Genomic DNA, 22,005 nt, shown 5'->3' on the forward strand with positions numbered 1-22,005 from the left:
GCCTGCCGCATGTCAATACAGCTTTGGGGGTGCTTTCCTGAGCCTCCAGAGGGGGTCTGATGGCTTGTGCAGGAAGCTTGGGTCCCCAAAGGCTGAGACCCTGAGCACCTGCCATCAGCTGTTATGTTCTCTCTTGGGAGATCCGTAAACCATGGAGGGTCTCATAGCACACTATGAGGTGTGTCAGTCCCGGGCCCCAGGGCAGTGGGGACTATGGGTAGGATGCAGGTGGGATGGGTGAACGAAGGAAAGATGGCAGGCAGCAGCATGGGGTCACAAGCCCAAACCAAGGGGGAAGTGTGAGCCAGGGAGGAGCCACATAGCCAGGGGTGGTGGCACTGGGTACCTTTGTCTGTGTGTCTTCTGTGTCTCTGTATGAATGTGCGAGTGCTTGTGCAAGTCTCTGTATCTGTCTGTCTCTCTGTGTTTATGTCTCTGTGTGTCTATCTCTCTGCGTGTGTATCTCTCTGTCTCTGTGCATCCCTCTGTCTCGTGTCTATATGTCTACAAACATCTGCATGGGTGTTGGCAACCATATTCTATAGAGAGGGAAGAATAGTGCTGGAGCTTTAAGTGGGTTTGAGGACAAAGCACGGTTCCTGTGGCTGCAGAACGATGAGAAGGGAGTTAAAGGGGAAGGGTGCTGGCTGCACCCTGGGGGTGTCATCCAGGTAGGAAACAGTGGTCCTAGTCTTGGGGAAAGGGCTATCACCTACCTGGCAAGGTCCAGTGGTGACATGTGCTCCAGAGAGCAGAGGGTTGGCTCACCAGATAACACAGCATTCAAATGCTGACCCCAGGAGCAGCCAGATGTCGCTTGAATAACCGGAGGGAAGGGAAGGGCTTTTAGAGCTTAACCGGATGTGGCCCACCAGGTGTCAGTGGACACCAGGTGATATTAGGACTGGAAGATTCTAGCTTGTACCATGGTGTCTACCAGACTCTAGGCTCTGTCCCCTCTCCAGTTCTAATCACAACTCCATCACTAATACCACTGGGCAGGTCCATGTTATCAAGAACTCACTGTCTCTAGGAGAAGCTGACACTTGCTTCAAGTAGAAGACGCCAGTTAGGGCCACCTGCCTATCACAGCTCCACTCCCTGCCCTGTCGTGAACAGGTGTGGACAACATATTCCCCTGGAGCCCACCCATAGGGGCATCTCCGGGGACTGTTAAGAACCCTTGTGGCATCCCCATCAATGTCACGATAAGAGACCACATCTGTCCCTAAGGGGCCTTTGCTGAAGCCAAGAGTCAGTCAAAGTTCCTGGAGACTGCACTTCCCCAAGACACCATCACCAAGCCTGATGACATTCACCACCTTCCTTCTGCTGTGGACAAGCCTAGGCCTGAGCTCTCATCTGCCACCTTCCCCACTATGTGGCCTCACCAGTCACCAAGGGTCCCAGCTTCACCTCCTGTTCAGAAAAGGACACTTTGAAAAATAGTTTTGCACATCGTGTGTGCAGAGTAATAGACACACCCAGCCCAAGGCAGTTCCCCATGTGTTAGGAATTTCAGTCATGGACACTGTTCTCCATCCCAGGGGCAAGCCAGTAGTCCCAAAGCTCGGGTCAATTAGCAGGGTGTAACCAGAGGTTTCCAGGACCTGTTGGATACACGGCATGTGCTGCGGAGTGTAGCAGCCCCAGAGCTCCTGGTGTGTTCAAGCTAAAAGTCAGAGCTTAAAGCCCCACCGTGCACCTGGCATAGTGACACACACCTTTGATCCCAGCACTGGTCTACAGAGTGAGTTCCAGGACAGTCAGGGCTGCACAGGTGGGGGGGTGTGGCTCAGGTGACAGTGTTTGCTAGCGTGGCAAGATGGTGGGTTTCATTCACAGTACAGCATAAATTAGGCATAGTGATGGAGGCCTGTAATCCCAGTCCTCAGGATTCAGAGGCAGGAGGATCAAAGTCACCCTCGGCAATAGCAGGTTTGAAGCCACCCTGGGCTTTGTGGCGTGGGGTGGTTAGTAATGCTGGGACCCAGAGCAGTGGGACACTCTTGTCACTGAGTCCAAGCGCCCTCCTGAAGACATGCCAGGGCCCTCACTGAAACACAGAGCTCCTGCCAGGGGTGAAGGCTTCTTCTGGGGGGACTAGCCAGCTGGTGCCAGCGCTGGCAGACCTGCAAAGGAAGGTTCTGGGTCAGGAATCAGTGGGACAGTGCCTGTATCCTGTGGTGTATTCTCTTCTGTCTCCCCTGTGGACATTAGTGGATTTAGGACCCACCTCAGTAAACCATTTTAAGTGTGGGAGGTGAGGCAAGAGAACCATCATGAATTTGAGGCCAGCCTTCGCTAATAGTGAATTTGAGGCCAACCTGGGCTACCTACAGTGATACCCTGTTTCAAATGGGGTATGAGGAGAGGCAGCAAGATGGCTCATCAAGTAAAGGTGCTTGTTGCCAAGCCTGGCAGCTTGAGTTTGATTCCCACTTGGTGGAAGGAGAGAACCAGCCCTCCTTCAAGTTACCTTTTGATCTCCACATGGCATGCAGGAATTCATATACAAGCGCGCACACAGACACACACATGCATGCACATGGGTGATAAATAGAAGACAGACAGACAGACACACAGACGGACGTAAAAAAAAATTTTAACTGGACATGGTGCCTGCTACTTGGGAGACAAAGGTAGGTGGCTCTCTAAGTTCCAGGCCACCCTGGGCTACATAGTGAGATCCTGCACAAGAGAATTACAAGGAAGAGGGGAGTCTGAGGCTGGCTATAGAAGAAAGGAGAAAGTCATGCATGGGACACCACTAGATATTCGTGTTTAGCTCCCGACTTCTGTGTGAAGCTTGACATCTGTTCTCCACACTGGCTTAGCATGCTTACTGTGTGCTACCAGCAGGGTCCCTGTCCCCACACAGTAGGCCTCCACACACTCCTCTCCTTGCCTCCTACGTGTCCTACTCTGCTCCTGCCTTTGCTAGGCAACAAGAACAGCCAGGGACGAACCCTAGCTGCCTGGTGTATAATCAAAGGCCAACCACACTTGTTTAGAGAGATAGATCCAGAAGCTGGAAGGCCCGGGAACTGGAGGGAGGCCCCAGGAACTCTCCAGCAATGATGAGGATAGGCATAGAGGTTAGCTGTGAGGGGAGGCAGGACATGGGCTCCAAATGGACTAAGGAGGCCACAGCTGAGGCCATGCATGTCACAGAGGCTAGCTGGGGGTTGGCTGAACTAGACTTCTGTACCAGTGGATCCTTCTTGGGAAACCTCCAGACAAAACAAAGCTTAACCCTATCTGCATTTGTGGCTGCTTTAAAAAAAAAAAAAAAATCTGTGTATATTAGCACCCTGCAGAAAGACTCTGTTTATATACACAACAGGGTTTGCATCTAGATTCAAGGTACTTAAAACAAGGTTTTTACCTAACATGAGTGTCTAGCGTCTACTGGGACTGACCAGGGCCTTCCTGGTCGGGTTGGGGCTGGAGGGGCTGGCCCATGCACCCCTGGACTTCCCAAACCTGCCTTATAGCTGCAGGCTTAGGGTTGGGAGTCCCCCACGTTGGTCCCCCCAGCAGGCCACATGACTCACCAGTGCCCTTTGCCTGCAGGCTCCATGCAGGTGATGAACAAGACGAGGCGCATCATGGAGCAAGGCGGGGCACACTTCATCAACGCCTTCGTGACCACACCCATGTGCTGCCCTTCTCGCTCCTCCATCCTCACCGGCAAGTACGTCCACAATCATAACACCTACACCAACAATGAAAACTGCTCCTCACCCTCCTGGCAGGCACAACATGAGAGCCGTACCTTCGCCGTGTACCTCAACAGCACAGGCTACCGGACAGGTGAGGACCAGGGTGGGGAGATGGCTAAGGGGCCTCTTCAAGGGACAGGTGGCCTCTTGTACCCTCAATGAACTTCTCTGGGTGTGGCACCCATACTGCCCTGATACCCAAGATAAACTCTGGGTCATGCACAGAATAGGTTTCATTTCCCATTGAAGTTCCAAGTTCATCTCTATGCACACAAAGTTAGATGTATCTGCAGTGAGTTCAGAAAATGGCCCTTTCAAAGAAACTGGGATTTTGAAAAAATGGGGAGTCCATGGAGACTGTGAATTCTCTGACAGGGAGGCCACAAGATAATTCCTGCGTAAGCTTGAGGTCTGTTTCTAAAGCTGTTTAGAACTTTTTTCTTGACTGAGACCATCTGCATGATGAGAGATGGTTCCAGAATATTGAGGCTGGAGCCAGAAAGGAGCAGACTTGGGGACTCACCGGTCCACTGTGTGAGTAACCAGGATGACGAAGGAGTTGCCATGGTGAGAGACCTTTGACTCCACTAATATGTGTGTCAGAGGCAAGATGTCCTGTGTGCCTACTTGACAGAGTTACTGTGGCGAGTTCGAAAGGCCACTGACTAGGCTAATGCCTGAGGTCACACTGTACTCCCAGTCCAGCCACCTCACCCTTGCCAGATTATCCAGACTCAACTCACTGAACTTGCTTGAATTTAAAAATCCAAACAAACATCCCCCACCTTGGCAAGCAGCCTGGTCAGTTGTGAAACCAGATAATGCGGCTCAGATGTTGCAAGCCCAAGGACTTGCCTCCTAGTGACTGCCTCCTAGTGACGTGACGTTGTTTTGAGTGGGAGTGAGGAAAGGCCAGGCACCTCCTGTAGCTGACTGGCAGCCCCTGGGGCTGGGCAGCCCTCAGATGTCCAGTGGGATTGGGTGGAGCTTATTCCCTACATACCACACTCCTTCCACCATCAGAACTAGCCCCAAAACAGGTCAGCTGTAGGAACTGCCTCCTCCACATGGGAGAGTCATCACACACATGGAGATGCAGGCCCTGATGGTTTGGGGTCTCTGCAGAAAGCATAAGTTAGAGGTCACTGCGGGCCAGCACTTCAGATGGTTGGGAGGCCCTGACTTTGCTGGAATTGGGATAGGCGGGGACATAGCAGAGCAGCTTCTATTGGAGGGTACACCTGTCATTCATGACTAAACTAAAAATAATACCCACACTAGCCCCAAGTTGAAAGGCTCAATATCTACATTTGAACTTTTTTGATTGAAATCTCTCAATGTTGAGAAAATAAAAACAAACAAACCAAAAAAAAAAAAAAAAAAAACCAAGCAAACAAACAAAACACAAATACTGTGAGCCAAAGAAGATGTAGCTGTGGACAGGTATGGCTCACATGCCCTAAACAGCTCTGACTGAAATGTAAAAGTGGAAACAGATGAATAATAATGGCCCCAAAGGTGTTCATCAGCCTGGTCACCTGATAGGCAACACACACACACACACACACACACACACACCACACACACACCACAAAGCTTTCTGAGAGATCAAAACAGAAGGCTATGGGAACTCCGAAGTATGGGGCAGCCTCTGTCAAACAGAATGGGAGATCACTGCTCCTTTAACACTGGACGATTTACTATGGAGCAAAAGTCCGAGTCCCATGGGAAACAGAAAAAGAATGACCTGTGATAATCAGTTGCCAAGCCATGCCTGTCATCCCAGCCACTGGAGAGACTGATGCAGGAGGCTCACAAGTTCAAAGTCATCAGGGACGAATTAGTGAGACTTTATCTCAAAATAAAAATATAAACTGTGGACTGGGGCTCACTGCTAAGATTTGTTTTAAACGTGTTCATTTTTATACATGTGTGGGCACCCAGGGCAGAAGGTCGGTTGCCCTTGACTGGCTGTGATTGTTGGAGGCATCTGATGCTCATGGCTCTCACTCCAAATCCTTTGCTGTCTTGGTGACCTCGATCCAGGATCTGGTCCATAGATCAGTCCCTTATTTCTCCTGACTTCCCATTGGAGAGAAACAAGATACATGGGCACATACAAAGGAACCTGGGAAATGTAGCCTTTACATAGGTCTTTGTGCTGCTGAAAACAGATCCTGAGTGGGGAGCAGAACTCTCAGTCACAGCCTCAGTCCTTAATTGTTTGTATTAGTGATGCCCTTGAATCCAGAAGGTTAGCTGAATTGAGGAGGACAGATGCCAATATTCACAGTGCAGAGGGAGCTAATGGAACCAGTTTAAAAAAAAAAAAATGAAGCTACACTCAGGCTTGGTGATGCAGGCCTGTAATCCCAGCTCCCAGGATGGAGGCCAGAGGCTCAGGAGTTCAAGGACAGTGTCTGCTGTATATTGAGTTTGAGGCTATCCAGAAGGAGATGAAGGAAGGGAGGGACGGATGGACAGAGGGGGCAGGAGGAAAAAGAAAAGAACGTTATCTGGCCCCGTGCTGCATACCTGTAACCTCTAGGCACTAAGGGATTCAAGGCTATAGGAGAACTGGGGACTAGAGAGATAGCCCAACAGTCAGGAGCACTAGCTGCTCTCATAGAGGACTGAGGTGCAGGTCCCAGCACTCAATTGGTGGCTCACAACCAGGACATCCAATGCTCTCTTCTGACCTCTATGAGTACTGGGCACACCGATGGTGCCCATTCGTGCATGTAATTGAAACACTCATGTACACAAAATAGAATTAATTAATTAATTGTAAAAGAAAAGTGGTTTCTGAACGTAACTTATTTTCTGAGACAAGAGTCTTGCACAGCCTTCCCCAAATCATTGTTTCCAGGACAGACCTTGGACCTTAGATCCCTCTGCCTCCGCCTCCCAAATGCTGGGGTGATGGGTGTGATCCCCCACACCTGGTTAACCCATCCCCGCCCCAGCCCACGCTGTAAACAAAGGTTTGGCTCTAACTGCAATGGGCTGGTGTTCGGTGCACACAGACCGTGAGGTCTCTGTTGGGAAAAGTGTAATTAGTGCCACAAGTGTCGGGTGTCGTGACATGACACAAAGTCCTCTCTAGTCCTCACCTCAGCAAGTCTGCCCAGGGATCTGCGGCCAGCTCTGGCCCCTGTTGACAGTTGAGTCTCCCCCGGGCTGTGGGTCTTACCTTATGGGTCTGTTTGACAGACACCCAGCTCATTGTTTGTCACTGGCTCCGTGGTCTTCACATCCCGCATCCTGCGGAAAAGATCCGCAGGCTCACTGTTCAGTCCTCTTACCCTGCATTTGCACGGCCCGTGTTTGTGAAGGACAGACGAGGGTTGAAGCCAGAGGTGCTGGGTTTCAGCCGAATAAATATCCACTGGTTAATGGAAGTTTCTGGATATGGCTCCCATCCAGTCAGACTAGCATACCCTGTAAGCACCCACGCCGTTCATTGTTTTCACGTGTTCCTGGCCGCCTCGGCCCAGGTGAGCCACCAGCAGCCCTGGTTGTGCCGACAGACATAAGTGCATGCACGTCCCCAGTGTGAACCCCTGACAAGACACAGTGGGCTGTGGGGGGGGGGGGGATACTGGATGCCGATCTCAGATTTCCAGAGACTGCTGTGGGAGAGGAAGAACCTTTTCTAGCACTTTCTATCAGTGAGACACCAGCTAAGGCCTTCTCTCTCCATATAACCACCTGAGTTCAGTCCCCACATGGTTCCATGCCTGCTAGACTTCAGTGGAAATGGTGGTACCCCACACACATGTTCTAGAATGTTCCTGGGGAGCTTGGAGTGGGCTGTTCATTAGAAGCTTGGGCTCTGTCGGGCTCCCCTTGGGGTACTGTCTTAGTTAGGGCTTCTGTTGCTGTGAAGAGACACCATGACCACGGCAACTCTTATAAAGGAAAACATTTAATTGAGGCGGCAGCTCACAGTTTCAGAGGTTCAGTCCATTACCATCATAGCAGTGTGCAAGCAGACATGGTGCTGGCTACATTGTGACCAGAAGTCAACAGGAAATCAGCTATGACACTGGGAGTATGTGAGCGTAGGAGAATACAGTGCCCATCCCAACAGTGACACTTCCTCCAGAAGGCCACACCCTCTCCAACAATGCCACATCCCCAACATCCCCCTGTGATATTACGGGGGCCGATTAAAGTCAAACCACCACGGGTGCTGTTTTCAGTTCTTTCCACTCTTCTCACACAGTTGGGAAGGACACTGGCAGATTCCATCCTCCACTGTGGGAGGCCACCACACTGTAGCCTGGGCGCCCAGATACCTGCAGAGGCCCTCCCGTGGTGGCCCTGGAACGGAGCACCCTGACAGTCACTGCTGTGTGGAGGCAGGCATGTGTGTGCACATGTGTACCTGGCCCTGAAGGGGCTCCGAGTCAGAAGAACACCCACCGTATTACTTTCCTATCGCCCTTCTCTCCCACCTCCATGTCCTGCTGGTAGCCCCGGCGGACTGTGTCCAGCCGCCCACTGACATCTCTCTTAGGGTCCCATGTGTCAGTCTCTTGGTTTGTTGCTCCCCTCTCTGGGGCTGCTCACAAGCTCCCCCTTGGCACTTCCAGCTTTCCGTTCACTCAGGCCAAGCCCTTAGAACCATGCTTGAGTATCGTCCTTCCTATCAGTCAGTCCGCCGAAACCGCCATCACTCTTCCTAAAGTGTGCCCGAGTCCTCCGTTGTTTCCCGTCCCCTCCTCCCTGGCTACTCTGTTCCCGCTGCCATCCCTGAGGTCTGTCCTTCCCAGCCCTTCGACAGCCTCCACACAGCAAGCTATGCTGCCTCATCTGGTCCTCTGCTCCTCTGCGTGACTCCCGCCCACTAAGGATAGAGACCCCCCTCCTGCTGCCACAGGGTCCCTAAGAACCGACTCCTGTCCACGTTCTCCTGGCCTCCTCCATCCCTGTTAGTCGCTCCACCCACTGGCTTCCTTCCCATTGCCCGGTCAGTGGATCCGTCACACACCTCAGGGCCTTTGTACTTTTTTTTCCCTCTAAAGCAACGGTTTTCCAACTGTGGGTTGTGGTCCCTTTGGGAGTTGAATGACCCTTTCACAGGGGTGGCCTAAGAGCATCAGAAAACGCAGATACTTACATTACGATTCATAACAGTAACAAAATTACAGTTACTAAGTAGCAATAATTTTACTGTTGGGAGTCAGCACAGCATGAGGAATGGCATTAAAGGGCCACAGCCTTAGGAAGGTTGAGAAACTTACTGCTCTGCAGAATCTTTGAAACTTTCTCATGGCTTGATTGTCCCGTGTCGTCCCCCCCCCCCGTCCCCGCCCCCCCCCGTCCCCGTCCCCGTCCCCGTCCCCCCCCCCCCCCCCCCGTCTGCGGCCGGGCGTCCTCTCCTCGGCGGACTCTTCGATCTCCTTACTCGGTTTCTTTTCCTTCAGAGCCCCCACACTACCCAGCAGGGATCTGTCTCTTTAGCCCGCCTTTCCCTGTGCTGCTACCCTTTCCCCGGTCTGTGCTCCCTGCCCTGGTTCTTGCTTTGTCTAACCCTTGTTCTGGCCCTTTCTCCCACATGGCTTGTTGACTGACTTTGAGCTCCCTCCTGTGTCTCCCAGGCCCAAGAGAGCCTGGTCCACAGTGGGAGTGTGAATGGGTCCACGGGTCCCTTCCATGGCCGGCAGCCCTCCCCCCCCCCCCATCACTGCCTCTTTCATCTTTCTGCACACACCAGAGAGTTCCGCTATCCTGGACGCCTCTCTGGGCCCTGGCGCAGCTGTCCCCCCTCCACAATAGCAGCCTTTTCTGCCCTTGGCCTCCCTCCTGCTTGTCGCCACCGGCTTCCTTTCCCTTGAGTGCATGCAAGCACACAGGGACACACTCGAGCGTGCACACAGCGCCCTTCTTCCCCAGCCCAGCTGCACATCACTCTAGTGCCTGCCCTGTGACAGCAGAGCCCCCATCTGCCCCCTAGAATCTGGGCTCTTCTAGCAGTAGAGACCTCCCCTGGGGGACTTGCCTCTCAGTGTGGGGATCCGGGCCTTGCCTGGATCATGCAGTCCCTTGAAGGCCCAGACTGTCCCAGCTTCCTCAAGGGACATGAGGCTAGTCCTGCCACATCTCCCTCTTGTATTGAGCTCAGTGTCCTTTGGCTGAGCCAAGCATGGTGGCACAGCTATCATCTCAGCCCGTAGGAGGTGGAGGCGGGAGGATCCGGAGTTCAAGCTCATCCTTGTCTATGTAAGTCTGAGGCTAGCCTGGGCTACGTGAGACCATCTGAAACAACAAGAACAGGTTGGAGATGGCTCAGTGGTTAAGAGCACTTACTGCTTTTACAGAAGACCCAGATTTGGTTCCCAGCATCCACATGGCAGCTCACAACCATCTGTACTTCTGGTTTCTACCTCCATTTGCACCAGGCATACATGTAGTGCACATACACAAAGCAGTTACACATACCCATTAAAAAAAAATCAATCTTTTTAATCCTCAAATTCCCTTCAGCCCAAAGCCTCTGGCCCTTTCTTCAACACCTTTAAGATCTACAGAAGCAGCGTATGGGACCCCAGCTCTAACATTACTTGTGACTAAGATGGGACCCTCCCCCCGAGCCTCAGTTTCTCCTTCTGTACAATAGTGGTATGACATGGGGGTCACCCAGTGCCTGTGATATGTATTAACCCCAAGGATATTGTGACCAGGTCCTACAGACTCAGGAAGAGAGAAAGTCCCTGGGAGGGAGAGGACGTGGGGGCTGGGATATGATTGTCAGTAAAGTTCTTGCCACTGAAGCGTCAGAATCTGAGTGTCATCCCTGGGTCTCATACAGAATAGCCAGATATGGGGCACATGCCTCTCATGAGCCCTGGAGAGAGACAGGAGAACCCTTGGGGCTCCCTGGCCAGCCAGCCTCATCAATGGGGAGCTTCCGGTTCAGAGAGATGTCTCAGGTACTAAAGTAGAGGTGAAAGATTGCCCAGCGGGAAAAGGTGCTTGCCGCCAAGCCTGGTGTGATGACCTGAGTTTGACCCTCAGAACCTACATGGTGGTGGGGGTAAGTCCTGTAAGTTGTCTCCACAAACACACACACTCAAATATTTTAAAATGTTGCCAATAGTCAGAGAGGGAAAAGCTGACTGACTGAGGATGGACAATACACACTTACTCACATGTGATACATATGTACACATACATACACCGCACACAGATGAGGAAAACGTGGAGGGGTGGGTGTGAATGCCCTCAGCCCCCTGAGCACTAGGTGTGTGGTGTAGCTGGTTGAGCCTGACAGTGTCCTTCAGCCACACCAAGGTTTCCTGGCATTGTAGAGAACAAGTGTCACAACTCAGGAGCTTAAAATGAGATGTTTCTCCTCTGCTGGTTCTGGAAGCCAGATGTCCCAAATCAACTGTGCCCAGGGGTCAGCCTCTGAAGCTCCAAGGGACTCCTGTTCCCACCTCGTCAGCTCTCCATATCCCAGAGCTTTGTTGCTGGTGAGCCATCTCTCCATTGCCTGTCCCTGTCTTCTCTCAGCCAGATCCCCCAGGTGAAGGCCACTCACCTGGGTGTATCCTGACCCACTATAACCTGGTCTTAATTTGACCACAGAAGCCAGGGTTCAGATAAGGTCACTGTGCAGGTACCAGGGATGAGAGTGGGTACCAGGGATGAGATTGGGTAACAGGGATGAGAGCAGATACCAGGGTTAAGAGCAGGTATCTGGAGAGACCCAGTATGGCTCACATGTTCACCTCTCACAAGCAGCTGCCGTCCACCCTTCCAGAGCCACCCTCAGGTCTGACTTCAGTAGAGGTGGGACAGAAAAAGAAAGTCTTCAGTGCCCATGGTGTTTGGTGTTTGAGACAAGGTCTCATGTAGCCAGGCTGGCCTTGAACTTGCAATGTACCTACTACTACCTCCCCAGTACTGGGATCATAGCTGTGAGCCTCCATGCCTGCCCACTGGGTTTTAACTCTGCAGACACAAGGCTAATTTACACCAAGCACACCCAGGGGAAGGATTAGGCTCCAGGCCATCTATCTTAGAGCCTTTTTCTCAAGGAAGCACAGCACCCCCTAGGGGTCAATTCCATAAAAGCATCTCTGGCTGTGATAAAGGGAGCTGGCTGCATCCTGGAACAAGGGACTTTGATGGCTGCTCTGCAGTCCACATGGCTTCTACACTTCACTACAAGTCATTCATCTGTGTGCATTATTTTATGCTTGTTCTGATTCTTGAACTTGAGTCTATTTTGTATATGAATAAGGAAGGGTTTTGTTTTTGGGTTTTTTGTTTTTTGTTTTTTGGTGTTTTTTTTTTTTTTTTTTTTTTTTTTTTTTTTGGCAGCTTTTTAATATGTTGCAGGTTTCCCAGCATTAGATGTGACAGGATGGAATGTTATAATTGAATGCAAAACTTTTCCAAGAGTTATTCCTTATTTCTGAAAATCCTGTCCCTGATGGCAGCCAGTATTTGAATTGCAAATGCCACACTCCCACCAGCCTGCACTGGGAATCTGTCTCCATGGTGGCACCTGACTGCCACCCCATGTCTCCTTGACAGATGTGCTAGAGAAGTTTCCTATTGAAACCTCCCTTTGTTATAAATCTCCCAGCTTTTTATTTTTCTTGAGGATGGCTGTTCTGGTGTTCTTTCTATCTTAGGAGGTGACTGGCATAGGGAATTTTTTTCCAAGTGTGAATTCTTTTGGGGAGCTTACAAACTGGTTATTATTGGAAAGGGCCATTGGTGAGATGCCTCTGAGAGCAGCTTTGAGGGTCTCGGTTAGTGTCACAGCCCCTGAGGTGATGTGAATTGCCTGTCATTGATGGATCCTCCATTCTAGCCTTGCTGTGACAGCTCCTGTGGGTTCTCCCCCACTCCTCTGCCCCATCCTCCGCCTCAAGTCTGTACTTGAGAGGACAGAGGGCTGGGGAGATAGATGGCTTAGTGGCTAAAGCATCTCTAGCACCCTGGGAAAAGTCAGGGTATGTGAGCCCATGTATAGTCCCAGTGTCAAGAGAAGATGAGGTCCCTAGAGCAAGCTGGTAGAATTGTGAATTCAGGGTTCATGTGAGAGACCCTACCTCAATATGTAAGATGGAGAAGGTTCAAGGAAGACATCTGACATCACCTATACTCACTCATGCACACACACACCCACAAAAATGTATACACACACACTCTACCACATAGGTATGCATGCACACATATATACCTTAGAGGAATGCTCACACACACACACACACACACACACACACACACTTCAAAGGAGAGGGACAGAAAAGGACTAACAACATAGCTCTGTTGGGAAAGCACTCACCTAGCACACAGGAAGCCCTGGCTTTGATCCCCAACACTTCATAAAGGTGGTACACACCATAACCCCAGCACGTGGGAAACTGAGGCAGGATTGAGAGGTCAAGGCCAGATTATCCTGATGATGACTCAGCTCTCTCTGAGTCTCCTTCCCAGCTAACTAGGTTTGTGGGGAATGAATGGGCCCTGTCATTTGCTGCAGCTGCCAATTCCTGCAGAGGAGGCTGAAGCCTGCATTCAGTTAGAAACAAGCTACCCCGTCCAGGTCCCCCTGCACCTCAGCCCAGCCTTGGCCTGATGCCCTGGGGTGACGTACAACCCAGCCTCTCCCCATAGCAACAGCACCACTGGGAAGAGGCTGGTAGGAAAAAAGGAGCCTAGAAGGACGGGCTCAGCCCTGGTCAACTGTCTAGCCCGTTTCCCCAGATGATTAGCCATGCACCCTGCTCCCAAAGAGGACTACAGAGGGTGCCTTGAGAAATGGCGTGCTGGTTAAAACCCTCCCCGGCTGTTCTGACTTCTTCAGATAACCCACAGCTCCTTCTCTGGTGGGCCTGTCTGCTCACATCTCCTTCCTCTCACTCGGAAGTCCTCCCCTGGCCCTCTCTGCAGGGTTACCAACATGCTACAGTCATTCCTGCTCTGCGACATTTGCACTTGTCTCTGTCTAAAACACAGTACACACAGCTTGAGAACTTTCCAGACCTATCCGACTCTTCTTGGGGGAGTCGTCAGCACTCCCCACCCAGCCCCAACTGCACAAAGATGAGCACTTGAATGCATGCTGGGCAAGGAAAGAAAACATATCCGCCACAGAAACGTAGCGATGGTCGGGGGGCTGAGGATGTGGTTCCCTCGGGAGCTGTGTGAGAGGGCTCTGGATTCAGCCCTTAGCACCACATAAACCAGGCAGCAAGCTGGCACATGCCTATAATCCCAGCATTCAGAAGGTAGAGAGGCGGAGGATAAGAGGTTCAAGGTCATTCTTACCAATATAGCTATTTCCAGGCCAGACTGGGCCACAAGGGACCCTGTCTCAATTGGGGGAAGGAGACTTTTCTGCAGCCTCTGACCCCCGCTCGCTCCTTGGAATGATCCCCCATTTCCCCCTTCGCCTCCACTCATCTCTGGTTTCAGAGCACTCCATCCAGAATGTAACCAAGTCGCTTTCAGTTGATTTATGCTGCACTCTGCAGCTCACCAATCAAACACAGAGTGAGCTGCACGGTAACCTTGCGAGCGGCAGCCCTGAGTGAAAGAAAGCAGGTTCCAGTTCTCAGAACTTGGCCCAGGCTGAGACATAGTGTCACAGCCCCTGAGGGTTAAATAAACCCCTCAGGGTTTGTTTAACATGCCTCCATCCATGCCTCCTCAGCCCAGACGGTTTGTCTGCCAAAAACCTGAAGACTTCAGGCCTGTGGCACGTCGAATGTAATAGTTACAGCAGCCTGGACTTTGTCAAAGGCCACCTTCTCTCGTAGCTGTTCCCAGGGACCCCAGCTCCCCCCAGCATGGTGGGATTAACTCTGTTGCACAGACTAGGAGCCCCATCCCCCAAACCCAGTGACAGCAGGTCAAAGTTGCCGACTACAGGTGCCAGGGGTGGTACCTGGGGTGACTGTCCCCTGATTCCAGGTCCTGTCACTGGAGTGTGTAGCCTTTCCTCAGCATTGTAAGGCATGCTAGAGGTTAAAGAAAATAAGCAAACATGAATTCTCCCTCCCAAGTTCACAGACTGCCCGCACTCTGGCTTCAAATGGTAGATGAGGAAACTTCCTGGAGCTAGAGAGATGACTCAGTGAGGTTAAGAGGAGGACCTGAGCTCAGGTCCCAGAACCCAAGGCAGACCTGCAAGTACAGCTCCAGAGCGGCTGACCCCCACCCCACAAGCACTGCACTCATGCACACATACATACATACACACACACACATACATATACATAAGCATGCATACATACACACACATACATATGCATAAGCATGTATACATGCACACACATTCATATGCATATGCACATACACATGTATGTACATACATACATCATACATAAGCATACATATATGCACACATATACACATACATATATGCACGCATATTCATATATACATATACACATATATACACATACACATGTATATACATACATCATACATAAGCATACATATATGCACACATATATACATATGCACACACGTATTCACATATATACATATATACATACACATATCATACATAAGCATACATACATGTACACACATTCATATGTGCATACATATATACGCATACCTATACACACACACACACACACACACAATTTTTTTTTATTTTGGAAGAAAAGAAACCTTCCCCTGCTTGCAGTGTCACTAGTAATCATTTGGGAGGCTGAGAGATGAGTATTTGAATTTGGACTCAGCCTGGGCTATGTGATAAGTCTTCTCTCACAGAAAAGAACTCTTGGTAGACTAATATTAAACCGCCGGGCATTGGTGGCACATGCTTTTAGTCCCACCACTTGGGAGGCAGAGGCAGGTGGGCCTCTGTGAGTCCCAGGACAGCCTAGTCTACAAAGCCAGTTCTGGGAAAGCCAGGGCTGTTACACAGAGAAACACTATCTTGGGAAAAAAAACAAAACTACGACAACTAAGAAGAATAATACTAAACCCAAGGCCAACCCGTGCCACTGGGGTGCTTAGAAGCCACAAACTCCCCCTGCACCCCTTTCCTTCCCCCTGGGACCCTGTCCCTGTGTCTTGCCCGCCTCATGTCCAGTGGGTGACTAGCTCGTCTGCATTGTCGCACCTGGCCTCCTTATCTATCCCTGCTCAGACCTGCTCCTGCCACAGTGTCCCTTTAGATTCAGCAACCACACTTCACATGATGGAGGCAAAGGGCAGGCTTGAAGCACCAGCATGCCTCCACGGTCTGGTGTCTGTGGGGGGTCTCTCATCAACCCTGCTGCCCTGCCCCTTGAGCAGATCGGTCACAGAGGATGAAAAACAGAACAAAAAAAGATTTGTCAATTGCTGACAGAACCATCAAGGAACTAAATCAGGACGAAGCAGCCACTCGGGCATAACCCAGCAAACTCCTGGCAAACATGGGGAATCGTCCCAAGGTTTCTACGGTAGAGAAGGTCTTCCCAAGAAAAACACCAGGACAAAGGCCCTAGGGCAGGAGGGGACACGGCTAGGCTGGAGCACACCTGGCTGAGGGAAGAGCTGGGAGATGAGATTGGTAGCAGGTAAGGGACAATCTCACAGGAGTTTGCAGGGCTGGCGTAGACTCTGGTTTGTTCGAGAGTGTCAAGGGGTTTGCAAAATGTGGTAGAACTAGATAGGAGGAGGGACTGTAGGATGGAGGGAGGCGGCAGGAGGGCTAAGAGGGTCCCAGCCTGGACCTGTGCTGTAGACAGAGCTGCCGGACTGTGGGGACAGTTTGAGGACTGCCAGCAAGCTCCCAGGTATGGCCCTTCTGACCACAGTGCTGAGTGGCAGGCTGGGGACAGATGGGAGGCCACACTGAAACACCTGCTTAGTGTCACGAGTCCATTTGGAGGGAAATAAGTGTGCTGCAGGCTAGAGGGTCTGTAAAACCAGCAAAACGTATGCTGGTGCAGTGAGAGCTGGAGCAAGACTCTGCCGTGTGGTGACAGCACCATTCTGTCCCCCACTCCCACCCCACCCCCGAGTCCTTGCATGTGAAACAGAGCAGTGTGGTTTTGGCAGGCTGGATTTTCCTTGTTCTATCTCATTTGTCCACAACCTTCCCAATTCTCCGGGGACTCTTGTTTATTGTCGTTGGCTGCACTCCTACATCACAGTCTCTGCTAACAGATGTGTGTCTCTCTGGGCAGGCGGCCTACCCCAGGTGTCTCTAGGCCAAGACCAGTCACATCCAGTTTCAGACAAACATTTTCAGCCCCTCCTTACAGAAGTCTGACCCTGACTTCTTTGGTGTTCTTCCCATGAGCTGACTGTGGTCACACTGGCAACTGTCCCATTGTATAGACACAGTCACCAAGGCTGATCAGAGAGCCCTTGCCTGAGACTGGCTGGGCATTCATGCTCTGAGTGAAGACCAGACCCTCCCGACTCTCGAGCCACACCTTTCTTGAGTGTGGGTCCAGTTTGTGTAGTGGAGGATGTGTTTGATGTCCCCTAGCCTCTACCTACCAATGCTAGGAGCATGTGTGACAAACAACTTCAACAGTGTCTCCAGAGGGGTAGAGTAAGCCCAAATAGCCCTACTCAAGTTCATGGTATTCTACACACTATCGTGGATAAATAAGGATCGGGGAAAACATGTAGGCTGATGGATGTTTATTCAGGGAGAGATCACTTACAACAGAGACAGATGACCGCCAGCAGATTCCCATCCCAAGGATGCCTCTGGATATTATCTGTGTCTGACCAGGAAGCAAGAGAGAGGCTCTTGGGTCCCCAACCCCAGACTTAGTTCTCTCAGGTCACATCTGCACCTGTCCCCACTCCCCAATGGGTGAGTAAATATCTCACTACAACACAAAGACTGCATTGGACTGACTGATCCAGCCACACGCGCGCACACACACACACACACACACACACACACACACACACACACACACACACAATCCCTGCGTCCAGTCCCTGTCGTATGTGCATGTCACAGCATGTAAGTGGAGGCCAGGGGACACCTTTCTGATGTCAATTCACTGCTGGAGGTTGAAATCAGGTCATCCACGTTGTAAAGACACATACTGAGCCATGTCCAGTGCACAGAAAGCCTTTGGAGTAAGATGTGCAGGTGGCTGCCTGTTACGAGTACTTTCCTGTGAGTTTGGTCAAGATCAGCCAGAGACAAGCAAGGAAACCCTCAGTCGGGAAACTCCTTGGGGGGGGGGGGCTCTCGAAGCCTCCATGTCAAAGGTGGTCCAGACATTCTCAATCACTTCAGAGGACAATCTTCCCCAGGACGATTAGAAAATACAGTGCCTATTGTAAAACAAAAAATCATACCGCTCTGGATGACAGATTAGCTATGGAAGATGAATCAAATGTAAATGGAAGAAACAAAAAACCTATTTTGGCAAATTTCTATAAATGATCAAAGGCCTAAGCTAAGGGTTCGAATAAATAACTAATTGATTGGGGGGATCCTTGACACTGGCGTTGATGTGACCATTATAACTCAAAAATCTTGGCCTCCAAGATGGCCCCTGGAAGAGGTTAATGTCCAATTCTTAGGGATTGGGACCCTATCTCAGGGAAGACAGAGCATGAGATGGGTTGTATGTATAGGACCAGAAGCACAGAGAAGAAGGTTGAGACCAAATGTGGCTGACATAGCAATAAATTTAGGGAAGAGAGGACTTGAGTATGGTGTTCTCAGTAAGGTAAGACCATGAAGAAATACATATATTAGTGATTATGGGTTAATATTTAAGATAAAGCTAGCCAATAAGAATATCTAGCTATTGGCCAACAGCTTTATAACTAATAGAGTCTCTGTGTTATTTTGGGACTGACGCAGCTCTGGGAACAGGCTGGCGGGAAAGTGCATGTAACAGCTGCCCTTGCCCAGGGGATGTGCAACATGGCCTGGCCACCTCAGTCAGATCCATCTTGTCAGCTGCTGGCTCATCATGTACCTAGTCTTGGCAGTTGCTAAGCTAGGGCCACAGAGTCTAGACAAGCTTGTGTCCTTTTACCCCCCCCCCCAATCCTTGGTAGAGGTGAGAAACAAACAGGAAAGCAGATGGTCTGAGACCACTGTGGGAGGAAGTGACCAGGGAGTACAGAGGGAAAGGGGAAGACAGGGACATCTTGGGTCAGATGTCACATTGAGAAGGGGCTGGTCCATGAGAGGACAGAGGAGGTGAGTGCCCAAGGCAGAGGGAGGAGCATATGCAAAAGTCTTGGGATGTAAAGAGCTAGAAGTCTGAACCCCATGAGCCAAGCATAAGTCAATGGAATAGAGTCAAGGGTCCTGAGTTCAAAGCTTCCTTCTGGCTACCTGTGGGTGATTCTAAAAGGAGACCAAGGTAGAGGCTAAAGTCTGAGGATGGGTGGGTGAAAGTTGGCATGTGTTATATGTTCTCTCTCGCTCTCTCTCCTCTCTCCTCTCCCTCTCTCCTTCCCTCCCTCCCTTTCTTTCTCCCTCTTAACCCTCCTTCCTCTCCCTCCTTCCCTCCCTCCCTCTCCCTTCCTCTCTCCTTCCCTTCCCCTCTCCCTCCCTCCCTGTCAAGGTCTTGTATGCATTTGAGACAAGCACTCTACCAGTGAGCTAGATCCCTAGTCCCTAAATTTATCTCTCTCTTTGTCCTTTTTTGTTCAGCCTGCTCATCCATTGTGAATTCTGGACATTGGCTCAGAAGAGCCACTGGCAGGACTCTGGGGACTTGGGTACAGCTCTTGAACAATGGTGTCCTGGTGGCTTCTTAGGACCTAATGCCCTTTTCTGTCTTTAGGTCTCTGACCGCAAGGCTTGAGCCACCATTGGAGTCTGGTGTCCCAGCCTCAGGCACATATGTGTCCCTGGGGCATAGGAGGACACATTGACTGGCAACGGGAACCTTGATGACTGAGTCACTAAAGTTGGCGGCTGTGGCTCTTCCAGGGTTATAGAAGGAAGGGAAGAAAGGGGAAAGTATGTGTGAATGTGGGTGTGTATGCCACGAGAAAATGAGTATTTAATGAAATGTCAGCCGTGCGTGGTGTGATTCAGCAGGTTCGCTCCAGAACACTTCGACTCCTTAGTGGTTATTTATCAGCTCTGTTCGATGTTCGGTGTGGGTGGAGGTGGTGTAGGGTAAGCCTGTGCCAAAATTGCTGCTGTCCTTGAAACAGCTCTGCCAACAGCTCTACCCAGATGGCCAGGGCGGGAGGAACGGTCTGTACGATACAGGCTGAGCAAGCCCTCCGGCCAGCCCTGCAGCAGACTGCAGGCTGTGTGGGGCATCATCTCACCTTTCACAGGTGCAGGGCTCCTGCACAGCGGTGGCCCTTAGTACTCCGCCCTCGCTGCCAAACAAAACACAGGGGTGAGGCCCTCTGCATGGTGTTCTGCAAGGAGCTGGCAGGTCCAAGGTACAGATGCAGTCACTCTGAAGGCTTGCACTTACCCATTCTGTCACAGTGTGTCCTGTGCCACAGAGTAAAAGGGAAGCAGCTGCCAGGAGCTCTCTCTCTCTCTCTCTCTCTCTCTCTCTCTCTCTCTCTCTCTCTCTCTCTCTCTCTCTCTCACACACACACACACACACAGTGTGCCCTGGCTGGGGGAGATGCTCAGAAGGGAAAGTGCTTGCTATCTGAGCATGAGGACCCGGGTTCAAATCCCCAGCACCCACAGATAAAGCGAGGTGGGATAACATACACTGGTGGTCCTAGCCCTGGGAGCATGATAGCCAGCCAGGCTAACCAGTTGGTGAACACAGTGAACCAAACTAGGTCCACTGGAAAAAACAGTTTCAATGGATAAGGAGAGAGCTAGGGAAATAAACTCCATGTCAGTCCTTGGCCTCCACATGCATGCACACACCTACACATACATGTGTACATACATCCACACACCATACACAACAACGAAATGTGTCCTCTAAGTTTGTAGTGTGTCTCCCCCATTACCCTCACACCCACGGCTACGCCTCCTGTGCCCGCCAGTCCCAGGCTTCCAGCCAGCTCATCTCGATCCCTGGTCGCTGCATGACACAGCTCTTCCAGACCACAAATGCATTGTTACGAGGCAATTTGAGTTTGTTTCAGGGCTGGGAGGGATAACAGAAGGGCTTGTGCCTCCCATCAGTTGGTGAATGGCTCCCCAGCAACCCTTAACTCAGACAAGTGGAGCGAGACAGCCAGGAAGGGAGGCACTTGCCAGCTCAGCTGCCTGCTCTAAGTGGTAAGCACTGGGTGGGGCAGGGCAGAGCAGGGAAGGACTTAGGGCTGATCCCTCACAGAGGAAGGTGAGTGGGCATGTGGGTTCCCACATCTGGCATCAATTAGACCAGGTACTAACAGGCAAGACACTGGTAGGATGAGGACCAGATGTTTGCCGTGATGAAGATACTGGTGGCCCTTTAGGAACTTGTATTGTGTGAGTTTTAAGCAATAGCCATACTATCCATGAACAGTCCAACAGCCAGCCCCCACCCTGTCCCAGCAGATCCTACCTCGGTGTGTTCACCGAGGCTCTTACGTGCTGGGAACAAAGTGTTTCTGTGCTGGCACGCCTAGAATTGTCTCGTCAGTATAGCCCAGGCTAGAGAGCCAAACAGCTACCCATGTAGCATTGTGTTGAATTGTATAAGGAGCCTGGGGATGGGCTGAATGTCTTGGTCTCTGTGTGTGGGTCCGTGGTCTGGAAAAGCTGTGTCTCCTATCCACAGTGGCCCTGGAACCACCCCCAGACCTGAGGAAGCACTGTTAACAGGCCCGGATGGGAACACTATTAACTCCATTATAGACAGAGAGGCTGGGGTATCCATAGGATGAAAGAGTCCAGTCACACTGTAATCCCAGAATTTCAGAGACTGAGGCAGGAGGACCAAGGGTTCTAAGCCAGTCTAGGCTACATAGCAAGACCCTATTTCAGGAAGTAGAGAAAGAATGAAACATTTGCCAAGGACATGCTGCCTTTAGTGCTGCAGGATTTCTGTGTGAGTTCCCTTTACTTGAGGGTTTGAAAGGCAGTGGTTCAAAGTAGTTTTTTCGTTTTCTTGATGTACGTGCATGTGTGTGGGTGCGTGTGCATGTGTGCGCGTGTGCACGCACGTGCATGTGTAGAGGACAGAGGACAACTTGCAGGAATCTCTTCTCTCCCAGAAATTGATCTCAGGTTGTCCAACTTGGCGACAAGTGCTTTTCCCCACTGAGACATCTCATCTGTCCCGTTTGGGGTTCTTAGGATTTTACTAGGTAATGCCACTCCTTGGGGAAGAGGGTTAGTGCTTGCACACCGCCCCCACTGCTCCCCACAGTCTGGAAGCTGTCCCTG

At 51.0% G+C, this 22,005-nt stretch overlaps 1 protein-coding gene across 3 annotated transcripts in view; it reads left to right on the plus strand.

Annotated features, from left to right (window-relative positions):
• The window catches only part of Sulf2 (sulfatase 2), an 83,081-nt gene that overhangs the window by 34,916 nt on the left and 26,160 nt on the right, over window positions 1–22,005 (plus strand). For all 3 annotated transcript variants that reach the window (XM_051186129.1, XM_051186139.1, XM_051186120.1), the window contains exon 3: window positions 3,577–3,816. In XM_051186129.1, the coding sequence (XP_051042086.1) occupies window positions 3,577–3,816 (240 nt within the window). The remainder of the gene's footprint in view (window positions 1–3,576; window positions 3,817–22,005) is intronic.

Source organism: Phodopus roborovskii, unplaced genomic scaffold (genome assembly GCF_943737965.1).
Source record: "Phodopus roborovskii unplaced genomic scaffold, PHOROB, whole genome shotgun sequence".
NCBI classification, from domain to species: Eukaryota; Metazoa; Chordata; class Mammalia; order Rodentia; family Cricetidae; genus Phodopus; species Phodopus roborovskii.